At 44.1% G+C, this 16,685-nt stretch overlaps 1 protein-coding gene across 2 annotated transcripts in view; it reads right to left on the bottom strand.

Moving 5' to 3' along the window:
• Nucleotides 1–381: 381 nt before the first annotated feature.
• Nucleotides 382–16,685, bottom strand: part of TMC7 (transmembrane channel like 7) — a 51,729-nt gene continuing 35,425 nt past the window's right edge. For both annotated transcript variants that reach the window (XM_058569952.1, XM_058569953.1), the window contains exons 9-16: nucleotides 16,290–16,447; nucleotides 13,234–13,351; nucleotides 12,822–12,919; nucleotides 10,785–10,971; nucleotides 8,698–8,828; nucleotides 5,849–6,004; nucleotides 3,128–3,206; nucleotides 382–2,271 (exon numbers count right to left, since the gene is read on the bottom strand). In XM_058569952.1, the coding sequence (XP_058425935.1) occupies nucleotides 2,197–2,271; nucleotides 3,128–3,206; nucleotides 5,849–6,004; nucleotides 8,698–8,828; nucleotides 10,785–10,971; nucleotides 12,822–12,919; nucleotides 13,234–13,351; nucleotides 16,290–16,447 (1,002 nt within the window). In that variant the 3' untranslated portion in view covers nucleotides 382–2,196. The remainder of the gene's footprint in view (nucleotides 2,272–3,127; nucleotides 3,207–5,848; nucleotides 6,005–8,697; nucleotides 8,829–10,784; nucleotides 10,972–12,821; nucleotides 12,920–13,233; nucleotides 13,352–16,289; nucleotides 16,448–16,685) is intronic.

Here is a 16,685-nt window from a genome sequence, read left to right as displayed (position 1 = left end):
AAAGGAGAGGCTCAGAAATACATATTTCATATATACGACTACACATATATATCTGCTTGAATATGTATTATAATTTTCTGGGAGAATAAAATAACCATCATTAGCAGTGGATCCCTCTGGGAAGTGGGGTGTGGAGTGCTTGAAACAATTTTATGTCTTTTAAGTTTAAAATACAGACATATACCCCTCCTTGGCTTCAACAGAGCCAATGTGTCTTAAGAGCACTCATCTGATGATTTTCTATAATTTTGATTCTTCTGATTCTAGGAAAAGGCAAAGAGCAACTTTACAAACTGTTATAGTTTTCCATGATCACTTGATTGCTGATAAGAAGCCTCTGAGAATTCAAATACACACAATCACATTTTAAAACCTTCAAGACACCGTTTAATCAGTAGTTTTAATGCACATTTGTTAGAGACAGCTGCACTGTGACCATTATACAGACATCACCTGAGGTTATTAAAGCTATCAAAATATATGAAAACATTCAAGTAAGAGGTATGCAAATTAGCAGTATTTAACTAAAACTAATATATTAGCATATTTCAGGATCAGTTTTATAAAAGGGGAAGAAAGAGCTTCCATCTCTCTCTCTCTCTCTCTCTCTCTCTCTCTCTCTCTCTCACACACACACACACACACACACACAACTTGACTGTCCTCAGAAGCACGGTAAAGGTAAGAACATTATATACATAAAGGCACTAGGCAGAAATGCCAACAATTAGAACTTGTTTTTTAAAGTGAGGATGGAATGAACTTTTGGATGCTCAAAACTCCATGATACTAGCATTCATAAACCTGCATCCAACTTTGAATTCCAGGCTACCCCACCCCCAGGAAAGGCTTAGAGCCAGAGAAAGGAAGAAAAGCTTCCTTTTGGAAGGAAGACTCAAACGGTTCATTACAAAACTGCAGTACTATGAAAAAGCTTCTGAAGATATTAAAATGAAAACCGATTACATTAAACAATAACAGGCTTCTATTAAAAGGTTCAGAGCTATCAATTTCAGGTAAGTTTATGATGAGGTATTTACTGCATACGGTTTTTACTGTAACGGAAATCTTAAGGGATACTCTGCATGTTTTGTAAAATAAAATTAAAAATTTTAAGCACAAGAAAACAAAAAATATGGATATGTGCATTTAAGATGCCAGCATCCATTAGAGTTTGGTCTACTTGCACAGGCTGGTCTGAAGCTGCAACCCACATCCCAAAACATGTATGCAATAAAGCCACAGCTCAAATATACAGAACTTTCCAGCCTGGCTCTGAAATGTTAAGTGTCCTTCAGAAATGGAGACCTCAGGGCAGGAAGGGAAATGGCATTTGGAATATTCAGAGACAAACTCTGCCTCTTAATTTTGATGGCACAGGGCGCTCTGCTAAGTCTCAGAACTCAGGACTAGAAGGGAACTGAAGGCTCGTGGATATTCAGTGCCTTAAAAGCAGCTTTCCCCTGACTAATAAGGCTGCAGCAAAATGCCCAGGAAGCTAAGGCATCAAGGCCATCATCCAGCAGCAATTCTCATCCTCATAAGGCTTAATCCAGGCATTCAGAGGCTGCTCATTCACACAGCAGGAGCTGGCTTTTCTCTCGTGTTACTACCGTGGAGCTGAAATTACATAACCATCCTCTCCATGTTCCCACCATCTGTTCCAAACATCACGATTCAAGGATTTCTCCTCATTTAGGGGGAAAAAAAAAATCTGGCCTCCATTTTAAGTCTACAGAACCGTTCAAAAGAGTTACTACTTCTTAGAACATTTCTCAACCTAAACCTGGTTCAAAAGAAATAACCCAGCCTTGTAAACGGACAACCTCTACAGTTAACTTTAAAAGACAACACAAATAAGCTTTTGAAAATAGAGAAGGTCTCTCCTCCTCAATTTTTTGTTGTAAAACCTTCAACGGCTTCCTAAGTTGGTTTTTTGGTAGAGTCGTCACTGAGTCGCTGGTCTAAGGCAAAGACTTGCTTTTGAACCTGCTTTTCTAAGTCACTAAAGCCCTAAATAGGGGCTGGTTTACGTAAACACGGCCACCGCAGCTGCACGTATGGATCCACTTTCAGAAAAGGCCCGAAGTCCAGAAAAATATATTTTAAAATTCCCGCTCAAAAGTCAGGCGGCCTTTGCAGGCTCGGCAGGTCACTAGGTAAGCTTATAAGAGACACAGAGCAGCATCTTCATTGTCAGTCGAGTCGGTTCCTCATTTCCCTCTGGGCTTCTGTTAGTTTCTGGATTAGATAACGCTTGTCACGACTTTCCTAAAAAAAGAAATAGTTTCAAGAGCACACTCAATATATTTGGAAACAAATGTCATTATTTTGACCTAATAAATTCTCTATCAGACTCGGGGCTAAGGAGCCTTAAGCACTGGATGATTGTAATGGCCTTCAAACTGGTCTGCCTCTTTCACTCATCCCCTCCACAGCCCCTTGTCCACAAAGCGGCCAATAACCTTTTAAAAATGTACATCAGGGGCTGGCCCCGTGGCTTAGCAGTTAAGTGCGTGCTCTGCTACTGGCGGCCCGGGTTCGGATCCCGGGCGCGCACCGACGCACCGCTTCTCCGGCCATGCTGAGGCCGCGTCCCACATACAGCAACTAGAAGGATGTGCAGCTATGACATACAAGTATCTACTGGGGGTTTGGGGAGAAAAAGGGAAGAAAAGGAGGAGGACTAGCAGTAGATATTAGCCCAGGGCCAGTCTTCCTCAGCAAAAAGAGGAGGATTGGCATGGATGTTAGCTCAGGGCTGATCTTCCTCACACAAAAAAATAAAGGAACTGGATCTTAAAAATGTACATCAGACTCCTACTTAACACCCTCCAATGGCTTCCTATCAAACTCAGAATTAAACCCAAACTTCTCAGCAGAGCCCTCAGGCCATGCTGTGACCCCGGCTGATATTCCAGCATCCTCTGCCTCTCCAGCCACACCACCCGTCCTCCCGGGCCCCAGGAGCGCCCGGCTCATTCCCTCGCGGTACCCTCTGCCTGTTACTCTCATCCCCGAGTCCTCCCATAATCGATTCCCTCTCATCAGTGAAGTCCTCCACCTTCCGTTCTGTGTCCTGGGTAAATGTCCCCGGCCATGACCCCCTGGACCTGCGCTTCCTTACCAGGGACAGCTGCTCTCGGAGCTGGACGACCACCCGCTTGTGTGCTCCGGCTAGGGCGATGAAGTAAAACATAATAAGGCTGTAACACAAGGCAGAGAAGTCACGAGGGAGTTTGCACCATTTGAGGGCCACTAGACAAACAATCTGCCGTGTTTTGCCTGGAACAGTTTTTCTTTTGTTAGAAATAAAGAAAACTCTCATCTCTCCCAAGCAGAGGGAGAAACAGCCCAAGGACTTTTATTTAGCAGTGGCAGCAGAGACTGATTCATGCCTTGCTTTTTAAGTTAATATTAAAAAATCTTGATGTTCCCCTGGCACACAGAACATGACAGGGGACAGAGAAGGAGATGGTCCAGAAAGTCAGCTCGGCATGGAATGAACTGGCTATGGATGATCACTGTGGACCCTCTCTGGCCTCAGTTTCCTCATCTGTAAAATGGGGATAATATAGTAAACCCAGTGATAACAAGCCTAAGATAATATAATTTTGAATAAAAGCAATTGGCTCCTGTTTTCTGTGCAGCCTCACAAGTGGGGGTGGTTGAAGTCATTATCTTTGGACAGAGGAGCAAGTGGAATGGAGGACAGCCCCCTGGAAAACAGCAGGCAACCTCGGTGAAGGAGAGGTGGTTTCCTGTCCCATCTCTCCAGAGAGGGCTGAGGGAATGAGAGCCGCTGGAGTGGATGTCTATCATACTCTTCTGGAAGTCCCCAGGGCCAAAGACAAGAATGGCCCCCAAAGATGCTGAAGGCAGATGAGATCACCACCACCAGATGGGGCCAGCCAAACCACAGCTGGGGGGAACCGATGAGGATAGAACAGTCGGATCCCAGGATCCTTGGAATTCCAGGCTAGCTGGCTGCACGGCTCCCCCAAGTCATTTTATTACCCTCATCAAAGGTGTCCTGCTTTTAACCAATGAATTGTTTTTTGGCCCACTTCTTGCAATATGGCAGAGCTTTACTGTAATGATAACTACATCATGGGGTAATTGTGATGATTTCATGAGTTAATGCACGTAAGCTATAATCAGTTCCACAAATTCCACAAATACCACAATTGTTTGTGGTAGTTATATTCTATAAATCTCCATGAATGTTGAATTAGTGAATTCTGAACCAACGCCCTAAGGGAAACACGGAGTTCGATTCCTGCGAGCCTACAGTCACAACGTTTTGTCAACTGATCAATACATAACCTTGTTTCTGTTTCAAGACACCCTATTTAATATTATTGTTGATTCATTAACACTGAACTCACAGCCAACAGCACCATAACACCCTCATGCCTGAATGAAGCTTATCTAACAGGTATTTTCTCTATAAGGCACATTCCAGCCTTCTTGCGGTCAGAACACAAGACAGCACTTCAGCACTGTGCTTGGGGGCCATTTAAAACGGTGAAATCTCCAATGCAAGAAACCTGGCATTAAAGAGATGGCAAAAAAGATATTTATTTACAGTACGAGAGCTGAAACAAGAAGGCAGAGCGTCATCTCGTTCTGCCTCAGCTGGGAATATGCGTGCTACGGCTTGAATGTTTGTGTGTCCTCCAAAATTCGTATGTTGAAATCCTAATCTCATTGAAATCCTAATCCCAAGGTGCTGGTGTTAGGAGGTGGGGCCTTTGGGAGGGGATCAGGTCATGAGGGTGGAGCCCTCATGAATGGGATTAGTGTCCTTATAAAAGGGACCCCAGAGAGCTCCCTGGACCCTCCCCCCACGTGAGGATACAAGAAGTCTGCAAGCCGGAAGAGGGCCCTCCCCAACCACGCTGGCACCCTGATCTCGGACTTCCAGCCTCCAGAACTGTGAGAAATAAATTTCTGTTGTTGATCAGCCACTGAGTCTGTGATATTTTGTTATAGCCGCCCGAATAGACTGAGACCTTGTGTGTTGGTTGACTCAAATTTTCTTCTGTTCTATGTGCGTCCACAAATTACCACAAAACCCACTACTAATATTGATTTTGGGGTTACAGAAATATTTTAGCGAGTAGGTACATTTGCACTACAGAAAAAAATAGGGAACTGTGACTAATGAGAATGGACTGTAATTAGAACAATGCCCATACAAAGTAAGCCCTCAATACACATTTGTGTTTAGAATGACTTTAACACTTAAAACGAATCACTGTGCAGCAAAGACCCTCGTCATCCTCATATATAACACTGTCATTTACTGAGCCTTTACAAAGGGCCAGGTCCTCTGCTAAACACTTTACAGGGGTCACCACATTTCTTTCTTCTCACAACCCCATGAGGTATGGGCCATTCTTATCCCCATTTTCCAGGTGAGGAAACTGAGGCTCAGAGAGGCTACGTGATGACCTAAGGCCACACAGCTTATAGATAGATGGTAGAGCCAGGGTTCAAGTGCGTGCTCCTAATCTGGTGCTCTTCTCTCTGCCCAGTAATCAGTTCCTTTTTCAAAGAGCAAGTAATTTTGTGAATAATCAGTAGTAGTAATAATAGGCAATGTTTATTGGGTTTTTATAAGTGGGGAATCTGGGTAAGTGCCTTACATGTGAGTTCTTACTGAACCTGCTCAATGACCCTCGGAAAGATTTACTACTATGATGCCCATTTTAGAGATGGGAAAGTGAGGCTCAGAGAGGTTCAGTAAGTTATCAAGTGGAGCAGGTGACTCCCCACCTCCCAGCAGAGAGGAGCCCGCTGCCTCATGGGAAATCCTCGCAGGGTCCAAGTGGTTCTCACTCACCAGATGATCATGAAGAAGGGCACCGCGAAGGCTTCGGATGTGATGCCATGCACCAGGGACTGCAGCGAGCTGGGGAAGGTGCTCACTGTCTTGGGGACCACGTCCCAGGTGGTGTTGAAGTTGGTGAATGGCCCGCAGCCTTTCGAGGAAGGGATGCTGACAGGACACAGACCGCGGGACTTAGGGCGAGTCGCACAGCACAGGCTGAGCGTCCCCCCAACACGCTCACAAGGCTCTGTTAACAGTGACCTGCGGGGAACCGCCTGACCTCATGGGCTTCCAGAATATTCCGGTCAAAAAGGCTTACACTGGAATTTCATCAAGTCTCTAGACCTGACGTCCAGTTGAGAGGAAATAAGGACAGAAGAGCAAGTTAAATGACACCGTGAGGACAGAATCAAGACAAATCCAGAATGTGGGGATTCTATTCTCCAGTCTCTTAATCTGGAGGTGAGGAACCTGGCGTGGACACTTTGAAGAATCAAAGATTAAAAGAGACGAAGGAGACATAATAACCAATAGGTGAAACTTGAAAGATCTCATTTTTTAAATAAAGCTATAAAAGACTATTTTGGGACAACTGGAGAAATTTAAAATGGCAGGCATACATTAGTATTAATTTTCTTAGGTGTGGTAGTGTTATTGTGGATACACATGAAGGAGAACGTCCTTATTCTTAGGAGCTGCGTGCTCCAGTATTCAGGGATGAAAAAAAAAGTATGCATAAAGAGAGATAAAACAAAGGTAGCAAAATGTTAACAATTGGGACATTCAGGTGAAGAGTAAACAAGTTCTCATTGTTGCTATTTCTTCAATTTTTCTATACATTCAAAATTTTTCAAAATAAAAAGTAGGGAAAAATTTTTTTAAATTACAATGGAAAAAAATTTAAATTAAAGCCCACAAAGAATTGCCTGGGGGCTGGCCCCGTGGCATAGTGGTCAAGTCAGGGTGCTCCACTTTGTTGGCCCGGGGTTCACAGGTTCGGATCCCAGGCGCACACCGATGCACTGCTCATCAAGCCATGCTGTGGCAGCGTCCCATATAAAGTAGAGGACGATGGGCACGGACCTTAGCCCAGGGCCAATCTTCCTCAGCAAAAAGAGGAGGATTGGCATCGGATGTTAGCTCAGGGCTGATCTTCCTCACAAAAAAAAAAAAAAAAAGAATTGCCTAAATTTACATCACAAAGTTCCTTGTGCAAGATTTTCCATTCCAGCCCTATTTTTAGGGATAAAAAAAAAGTCCTGGAAACAACCTAAATGTTTAAGGAAATGGATGAGCAATTTATGCTCCATTCATGCAGTGGAACACTAAAGAACCCCTGGGAAAGACACACACAGATAGAAGATGACTGTTTCCCCGAGGGAAACTAAGTAGTTGGGAAATTGAATTGGAAAATGGATTTCCACTCTATACTCTTTTATACTTTTTGAATTTTGTGCCATGTGAATGCATTTCTTATTTAAAAAAATCAAAGCTAAAGAATATTTTAAAAGAATGAGAGTTCTGTATTTGCTGGCATGGAAAAGGGCACAATATAAAATTAAGTGAAAAAAATAAGCTGCCAAGCAGGATTACAACACTTTTCCATTTGTGTTTTTAAAAAATAAATACATTTTTCAGGGGCCGGCCCAGTGGTGTAGTGGTTAAGTTCTCGAACCCCGCTTTGGCAGCCTGGGGTTCCCAGGTTCAGATCCTGGGTGCAGACCTACACCCACTCATCAAGCCGTGCTGTGGCGTCCCACATAGAAAATAGAGGAAGACTGGCACAGATGTTAGCTCAGGGACAATCTTCCTCAAGCAAAAAGGAGAAGATTGGCAATGGATGTCAGCTCAGGGACAATCTTCCTCACCAAAATAAATAAACAAACAAATACAAACATTTTTCACAATGAATTTCTGGAATATTCATGAAATGTTAACAGTGGGACAAAGAGGTGAGAGTAAGGAGAAATTTTTTCTCTTTAATTTATACTCTTCTGTACTGTTTGAATTTTTTATGTATATAATATATATTACTATAACAATAAAAAACAAGAAAAAATATATATACTCAAATTAGTTAAAAAATAACAAAATCTGAGGGACAGATTCCAAGTTCAAGAATTTTAATTTAAGGATGAAGAAACGGAATTCCATGAAAGTGTAAGTCAGGAATTGGCAAACTATAGCCCGCCAGCCAAAACTGGCCCACCAGCTGTTTTTTATAAATAAAGTTTTATTGGAACACAGTCATACCAGTAAGTTTATATATTGTCTAAGGCTGCTTTTGTGATACCACAGTAGAGTTGAAAAGTTGCTACAGAAACCATATGGCTCACAAAGACTTAATTATTTACTCTCTTAATCCTTAACAGTAAAAGTTGGCCGGCCTCTGGTATAAATGGTTATACCACTAGGGAGTGGCATCACCGGGGTGTGAACCCTCAACCTCTGATCCTTAGTCCATTTCTGCTTTCTTCATATTCCACACTAGACTCTACGTTCCTTTCTATTTTTTCCTACACCCCAAGTCTTCTACAATGACCACGTATTATTTTCATAATCAGAAACAAAGAAACAATCCCAAAGGGACTAGAAGAGAGGTCCTGGGAAAAGAGAGCTGGGGAGGACAGGCCCGAGTGGCGCACTCAATAACAATGCCAACCAAGTGGACCAAGACATTCCAGCTTCTGGAGAGAGACTGTGATACGAGGGTGGGCCTGGCTAAGCCAGGAGCGACTTCTGACCTCTGCAGGGGGACCACCGTGAGGAAAGCCAATAGAGAATGTAATGGACCCTTTAACATAAAAGAGGGACATGTCAAGAAGCAGAGAAAATGTTCTAGAAAACAAAGCCATATTTACCGTGCCATGCTGATTGTCAGAGGTATTATAGCCAAACACAGGCCAATCAACAACACCAACAGGAAGAAGAAATTAGAATTGGATGCTCTGAACTGCCTCGGGGAGGGTCTGCAGGTATAAATAAGACTCATCTAAGGGCAGAGGACGAAAGAGAAAAAATTAAGAGCAGTGAGTACCTCTTCCACAGATGAATGAGCAAATTCTCGAATGTCAGTGAGCATGTAAATTGGTATGACCTTTCAAGAGGAAGGTTAGCAATACAGACCAAAATGAAAAACGTTTAATCCAGACCTCAATATTGGGGAATTCATCCTGATGAGAACATAGGAAAAATGGGCCAAAATACATGCATACAGATATGTACTGCCAGAGCTGTTGATAACAGGGAGTAAGTGGAAGCAACCTGAATAGCGGTCAATGGGGGTTCCTTAGAGGTTAAAGGGCACTCATACAGTGGAATACCGGGCAGCCCTTAGAAAGGACGAGAGAGCAGCCTTCTGCTCCTGCGTGGACTGTGAAATGAAAAGGGTAGATTTCAGAATTCTGCATTGCATGATCTCATTTGAGTGTTTTTAAAAAGTATTCTTTATAGAGGTTTAAATATGTATTAAATAGATCATTAACAATACAGCACAAATTAAGAGATACTTTGCTTGAACTTCTTACAAGCATATTTATTTTTCCTGTATATTAAAGATAAATATTTCCATCCAGAGAAAAAAGGCTTGAATGAAATATCAAGTGGGGATGGGAAGAGGGTGCAGTAACAGGCATAAATTTCTCCTTAATAGTTTCAAAAGCTACATTACTGGGAGGGGGTATCGAGCTCTCCTGACTTTAGAGTGGCCGAAACATCTTGTGAGCCAGCGGGCACTGAGTACCAGGGACACTTGGTATCGGTTCTGGGGGCAGCCAGCCAGTCAGGCCGGGGTGTCAGAACTCAGCCCAGTGCCCGGGACCCCTTCCATGACCCCACGCTGTCTTTACCGTGCTACACACTGGGAAAGCACTGGCTAACCAACATCTTCTGGAAGGGAAGAACGTTCCTTTGAGCTTTCTCACATCCGTCTCTCCTTTGGTGACTTCAGTCAATTGAAGTTTCCAAATGAAAGCATCAGAAAATTCTTCAAAGGCCAAAACATCTGGGTAGAAAGTTTGGCCCAATTCGAGGCCCTGCTTGCCAGGTTAAGAGCTTAAGCTCTGGAGTGAGGTAAACTTGGGTTTAAATCCCAGGAGTCACATAAGCTGTGTGACCTTGGACCAGTTACTTAACCTCTCTGAACTTCAGCTTCCTAATTTATAAAATATGGTTAATAGCAGCACCTACTTCAAAGGGTGGGTATAAGCATTACACGATAATCTATGTAAAGTGTTCAGTACAGTGGGGGCATGTGGCATTATTATCATCTACTATTATTATTGTCATTATTATTAATACTATTATTGTTTCCATTTCTGAATCCTCAGGACTTGGCATAATAGGAAACCAATAAACGTTGGGCTTGTTAACAGAGGGTACCTTTGGAAGAAAGGATGGAAGGCACTGTATACATATCTGTATTGCTTCAATGCTGAATAGGGAGCATATATTGCCTCTATAACAAAGCAGAAAGAAGTCTGGTCAATAAGCCCAGATAAGTTGGTCATCCGCAGGGCCACTTCCACCATGAAGCACTTAGTTCAGGCCCAATGCCTGGGGCCTGTGAGCTGTTCAAGGACCTTCACTAATAATTGAGACCTGAAAAGAAATGTACTGGCTCCAAAATGTAACAGAAAATTACAAAATTTAAATTAATAAATGCTTCATTAAACATCACCAGAACGTACCACTGTCAACTAGTTGATCAATTGCAACTCAACACTTAAACTCATTTAAATGCTATGAGCAAAACAATTCTTAACAAAACTCTCAAAATTTTAAAAGCATGAAATCCATGCAGTCTTTTGTCTAGAATAAAAACATATCAAATAAGGGATGTAAGTTTGATACATCTGCCGGGATGTGGGTGGGCGTCAAGTATACGCGTGCCCACTTCCTTGCAGGGTCAAGAATGGTCCAGGGGATCAGCCGCCCCTCCTCTCCTTACCTCTTTCACGTAAAAGATGATAATGAATTTCAAGGTCGCAATTGCTGGGAGAAGCGGGGAGAAAAACGCCCCGATCCAGCAAATGGTCTGCCCGTACACAATGCCCAGAACGTTGTCGGGAATGGCAAACTCCTGCTGCCCCCAGCACTGGATCAGCTTCGAAGAGGGGCAGTAGGTCACCAGGAGCCTGGAACAAACAGGACGATGTCCACAAAATCAGGGCCATTTCCACACGTTTCTCACGGAAACTGGCTAGTCGACATCTAGAAGATGCGGAACACGGCCAACTCGAATCACTAAGAGCAGGGCCCGAGTCTCAGATCTACAACTCACCAGCCAAATAAATGTAGACAACTTCTTTGACTTCTTTGAGCCTCAATTTTCTCATCTGGAACATGGGGGGATGATAACACAACCTACTTCACCAGGTTGCGGTGACAATACGTGACACGAGCAGTCTCTGTGCTCGGGCTTGCCACTCAGCACAAAAAAGCAACATGCATCCACGCAGAAAATGGCTTATGAGGACCTTACCACCTAGCATGCCACATCCTAGCATTCTAGAAGCTTCTTACAGAAACCCTAGGACCAGGGGCCTGAGATAAACAAACTCAGTTATTCACTGTAGTATTGTCGTGTATTAGCAAAAATACTGGAAACAACCTAAATGCCCATCAGTAGGGGCTTCATTGACAAATTATCAGCTATGGATCCAGTGGAATATTATACAGTCCTTAAAATGAATGAGGAAAATCCATGTGTCCTGACATGGAAAGTTGGTCACGCTATTTTGTTCATATGGGGGGAAAAAAGCAAGCTGTGGACCAATGTGTATGTACCGTGATCCCATTTACAGGGAAAAAGAACACTTCACCAAGACTGTGTGTTCACTTACACGCACATTTATGCAAATGTGTGTTTTTATCTTTAAGGACTGCTGGATGTACCCCAAAGTGTTCACAATGGCCACCTCTGAGGAGTGGGCTGGGATTGGGGGGTTAGGGGTTCGGTAACAGAACAGAACTCTCGCTATCCCCCAGACTTCTGTATTTATTTGAATTCCAAATATTTAAAAAATTTTAGGGGGCCAGCCCCGTGGCCGAGTGGTTAAAGTTCTGCACTCTTGGCTTCAGTGGCCCGGGGTTCGCAGGTTCGGATCCTGGGCGCGGACCTACTCTACTCATCAGCCGTGCTGTGGAGGCGACCCATATACAAAATAGAGGAAGATAGCACAGATGTTAGCTCAGGGAGAATCTTCCTCACCAAAAAAAAAAAAAAAATTTTAACAAGCACACATTCATGTCATATTTGTGTAATTTTTTAAAAAAACAGTTTCTTTCTTTAACGTTTATTTTTAAGGACTTACTGGACCTCTGATACTCCTGGGTAATTTGTACCTATGGGTAAAAAAGGGATGAAATGAACAGAGTTTCACTTAAAGCTCAAGGAGATGCTGAGAATGATGATAAAAACAACAGCACAGTGACGATGATCATGACGGCGATAGTTAGCATTTTGTTGAGTTCTGTGGCATGGAGTGTTCTCAGTACTTTTATCAGCTTTTTCTCATTTAATCCTCACAACAGCACTATGAAGAGGGTACTTCTAATGTCCCCATTTCACAGGTGGGAAAATAGGCACAGAGCTTAAACAACTGGGCCAAGGGCCCATGGCCAGCAAGTGGCAGAGCTGGGGCTTGAACCCAGATCAGGAATTGTGGTGTCCAGTGCAGCCTGGAGGGTCTCCACCGACAGGGCCCGTGGCTGTGCCAATGGCTGGAAGTCTTCCCCCCGGAAGCCTCGTGGAAAGCAGCGCCATTTCCGCTCTTCGTGCTGCCTTTCAAGGGGGCACCTAATGGACTATGGGGTTGATGGCCTGGAGCTGATTGAAAGTCACCACATGGTTGTCAGTGGTTTCCAGGGACTGTGGAATCATCCAGCACTTTGTGAAGAGCAGCTGTGATGGGAGCCTCCACGGGGGATGGGAGTGGACGTGGGGGGGGGGTCGGGGGGAGATAGGGGCACCCCTCACACTTACTTTCTAGGAAAATCCACAAAAAGCGTCACAGCCAAGATGATGATGAGGTCGAAGATCATCAGCTTGTACATTTCTTGCCCAACTTGGGTCTCCCAGCACTGAAACCAAAGAGATGGAGAGAAAATGAGACCTGACTTGGGGTAGAGAAGCCAGGTTCTCAGACTCCTCCCAACGCCCTTTCCATCCCCAGATGCTGCTGTTTCTGGAAGCCATCAGCTGATGCTCCTCTGAGCTCCAACACAGACTTCGGTTTTCAAGCCCTTAGAAGTGCCTGGTGTGTCAGACTCTGCTACACGAGAAAGCAGATCAACTGGGATTCAAACCCATGGCCTCAAGGGCTGTTCTCTCATCCCCGAGGCTGTTACCCCAAAATGACCCACCCAACAGGACGCTCGTATCCCCGCAGCCTCACCGGGTAGAGTTTCTGGTTGTAGCCACAGAGTTCACAGGAATAGTTATCACAGGATGTAATCTTGGAGCCCAGGGTAAACACCAGCACACAGATGGTGGCCAGCCGCATAAAGACACACCTGCAGGGAAAAGAGTGGGGAGAGAAGATGGGATGGGGAGGCCTCAGGGCAGGCTGGCCCCTTGGACCTGGGGCTAGAGAGCAGAGAAGCTTAAAAGAAAACCCACAAATAGGTACAAAGTTTCTGTTTGGGATTATGAGAAAGTTCTAGAAATGGATTGTGGTGATGGTGGCACAACACTAGCAATGCACTTAATGCCACTGAATTGTACACTTAAAAATGGCTAAAATGGGCCAGCCGAATGGCATAGTGGTTAAGTTCACATGCTTCACTTCGCGGCCTGGGGTTCATGGGTTCAGATCCCGGGCACGAACATACACACTGCTTATCAGCCATGCTGTGGCAGCATCCCACATACAAAAAGTAGAGGAAGATTGGCAATGGATGTTAGCTCAGGGCCAATCTTCCTCACCAGAAAAAAGAAAAAAAATGGCTAAAATGATAAATTTTATGTTAAATATATATTTTACCACATTTCCTTTTATGGCAGGAAAAAAAATCAGACAGTTGGGAATTCCTGAATCCACATTTATGTAGCCACACTACAGAACATTACACGTTTCTGAAAAGAACTAACTGAGTCTTATAAGTATCAGCTTTGAGAGATGTCCGATATATTGAGAAGTGAAAAAAGTACTTTGCAGAGTTTGTCGTAGATATGATCCTATTTTTAAAAGAAAACAAAATGTGTGAACTTGGCATAAACAACAGGAACCATGCAGATGAGGGCTGCTTGGGGAAGCGGGATTCGAGAAATGAGGGCAGACAGTGCTAATTTTTTTTTTTTTTTTTGAGGAAGATAGCCCTGAGCTAACATCTGTTGCCAATCCTCCTCTTTTTGCTGAGGAAGATTGGCCCTGAGCTACCATCTGTGCCCATCTTCCTCTGCTTTATATGGGACACCGCCACAGCATGGCTTGACAAGCGGTGCGTATGTCCGTGCCAGGGATCTGAACCTCGAACCCCAGGCTGCCGAAACGGAGCGCGCGCACTTAACCACTACGCCACCAGGCCGGCCCCAGTGCTAATTTTTTTTTAAAGATGCTTTTCTATTGTTTGGTTTGTAATTATAAAAAAAAAAATAGAAACATTAACAAGTGGGAGGGAAGAAAAGGCAAACCCACACCATCTGCTCACTCTTCTCATTCCTCAGCGTGCCCCCTGACAGTACATGCCTCCTAGTGGGAGACGAGTACCCTGCACCACCGAGGAGGTTTCCATAAATGAAAACTGAACCGGAGTCTAATAAAAGTCTGAATCTACACAGGAGTTGACAGCAACGATGGGCCACAGAAAAACAACACACGCCACGAAGAAACAATGAACTAAATACAGACTAGTGGACATTCTACAAATGCCCCAGTTTCTTCCACAAATGAATGGCATAACAAGGGGAGGGAGATTCTTAGAAGAACAGAAGGGGCTTAAGAGACATGACTAAGTGCAGCATGTGGTCTTGGTTTGGATCCTGGTTTGAACAAACAAGTAGAAACGCATCTGCAAAAAGGGGTGATGATGGTTGTGTTAAAAAAAGAAAGTCCTGGGGCCAGCCCGGTGGCGCAAGGGGTTAGGTGTGCGCGCTCCGCTGCGGTGGCCCGGGGTTCGCAGGTTCGGATCCTGGGCACACATTGACGCACTGCTTGTCAAGCCATGCTGTGGCGGTGTCCCATATAAAGTAGAGGAAGATGAGCATGGATGTTAGCCCAGGGCCAGTCTTCCTCAGCAAAAACAGGAGGATTGGCAGATGTTAGCTCAGGGTCGATCTTCCTCACACACACACACAAAAAAAGTAAGTCCTTGTCTCTTAGAGACATACTGAAGTGTTTACAGGTCTGAGATTTGCTAAAAATAATCCAGCAAAAGTGGGAGGAGTAGATGAAACGAGATTAGCAAAATGTTGGTAATGATTGAAACTAAGTGGGGCCGGCCCCGTGGCTTAGCGGTTAAGTGCGTGCACTCTGTTACTGGCAGCCGGGGTTCGGATCCCGGGCGCACACCAACGCACTGCTTCTCCGGCCATGCTGAGGCCGCGTCCCACATACAGCAACTAGAAGGATGTGCAGCTATGGCATACAACTATCTACTGGGGCTTTGGGGGGAAAATAAATAAATAAAATTAAAAAAAAAAAAAAAGAAACTAAGTGATGGGCAGTGGGGGTTCACTAAAACATTTGCTCCATTTGAAAATTTCCAAAATAAAATGATTGCTTTTAAAAGGTGCAAACACAATCTGAGGCATCTGAGAAGCAGAAAGAAAATGCTCTGGTTTCACACAGTCCTCACCTGGTCCCCTTCAACTCGTTTGTGTTAATTAACTTCCTGGACCCTGCTTTACATGTGTTATGTCTTTATTTTTAATTTTTTTTATGCAACTGAATATGTATTTAGAACGAGAAGAGACATTACAACAAATTATAAAACGCCAACTGTAGCACACACAGCTGGTGACCTGGCCATATTTGCTTGGCACTCACTATTCCAGCAAATGACTCAGGTTCCTACTGCAAGCGCTTATAACTCTCCCTCCCATGGGGGCAGTGGGGTGGAAGCGTGGAGAAGTTAATGCCTCTGGGGACCACACACCCTTAGGCAGCAGAGGATAAATACCTGGTTGGGTGGGGAAACTCTAAGGTATTTCTCACACAAACTCCCACGTTATTTCTAACACCTTCAGAGCAACGCCTCCTCCAAGGGCCCCACCCCACGTCCTCAGTTCTCCATGTTCTAACACATGAACCAAAATATAATACTGCTGAGTAGACGCTTCAGTCAAAGAGATTTCACGACATGCGCAAAGTCTGATTCATTCATGGGGGCCGTCTGAAGGTTGAAGAGGATTCTTGGCTCAGCAGGAAAAAGTGCCACACCTGATTAGCACTGTCCGCCAGGGGCACGGGAGTGGGCAAGTGATGACCTGCTTAGCATGTCTAGGCATTACCTAAGGATCGTCAGCCGGATCTCAAAGCCTGGGGAATAATCCTCATACTGGATGATCCTGGCGAAGATCATCGGGGTAATGAAATTGGCCAGAGTGATCACAATAGAAGGCAGGTACAATATCAAGAGGTTCTCTCCAAAAACCATCTTGTCAATTTCCTGTGAAGATAACAAAACTGGTCAGGAGTACAGCAAGGAAAGTTGCATCACAAATGAATTGACCTTAAGAACTCAACTATACGTATGTCAAGTCATTATACTGTACACCTTAAACTTATACAGTGTGGTATGTTAACTATATCTCAATAAAGCTGGAAGGGAAAAAAAAGAACTTAACTATACATGTTTAGCAAACAAACAAAACAAAACATATATGTCATTCAACATGGCCCCTAAA

This window comes from Diceros bicornis, chromosome 26 (genome assembly GCF_020826845.1).
Source record: "Diceros bicornis minor isolate mBicDic1 chromosome 26, mDicBic1.mat.cur, whole genome shotgun sequence".
NCBI classification, from domain to species: domain Eukaryota; kingdom Metazoa; phylum Chordata; class Mammalia; order Perissodactyla; family Rhinocerotidae; genus Diceros; species Diceros bicornis.
This window is presented reverse-complemented; position numbering and strand designations above follow the sequence as displayed.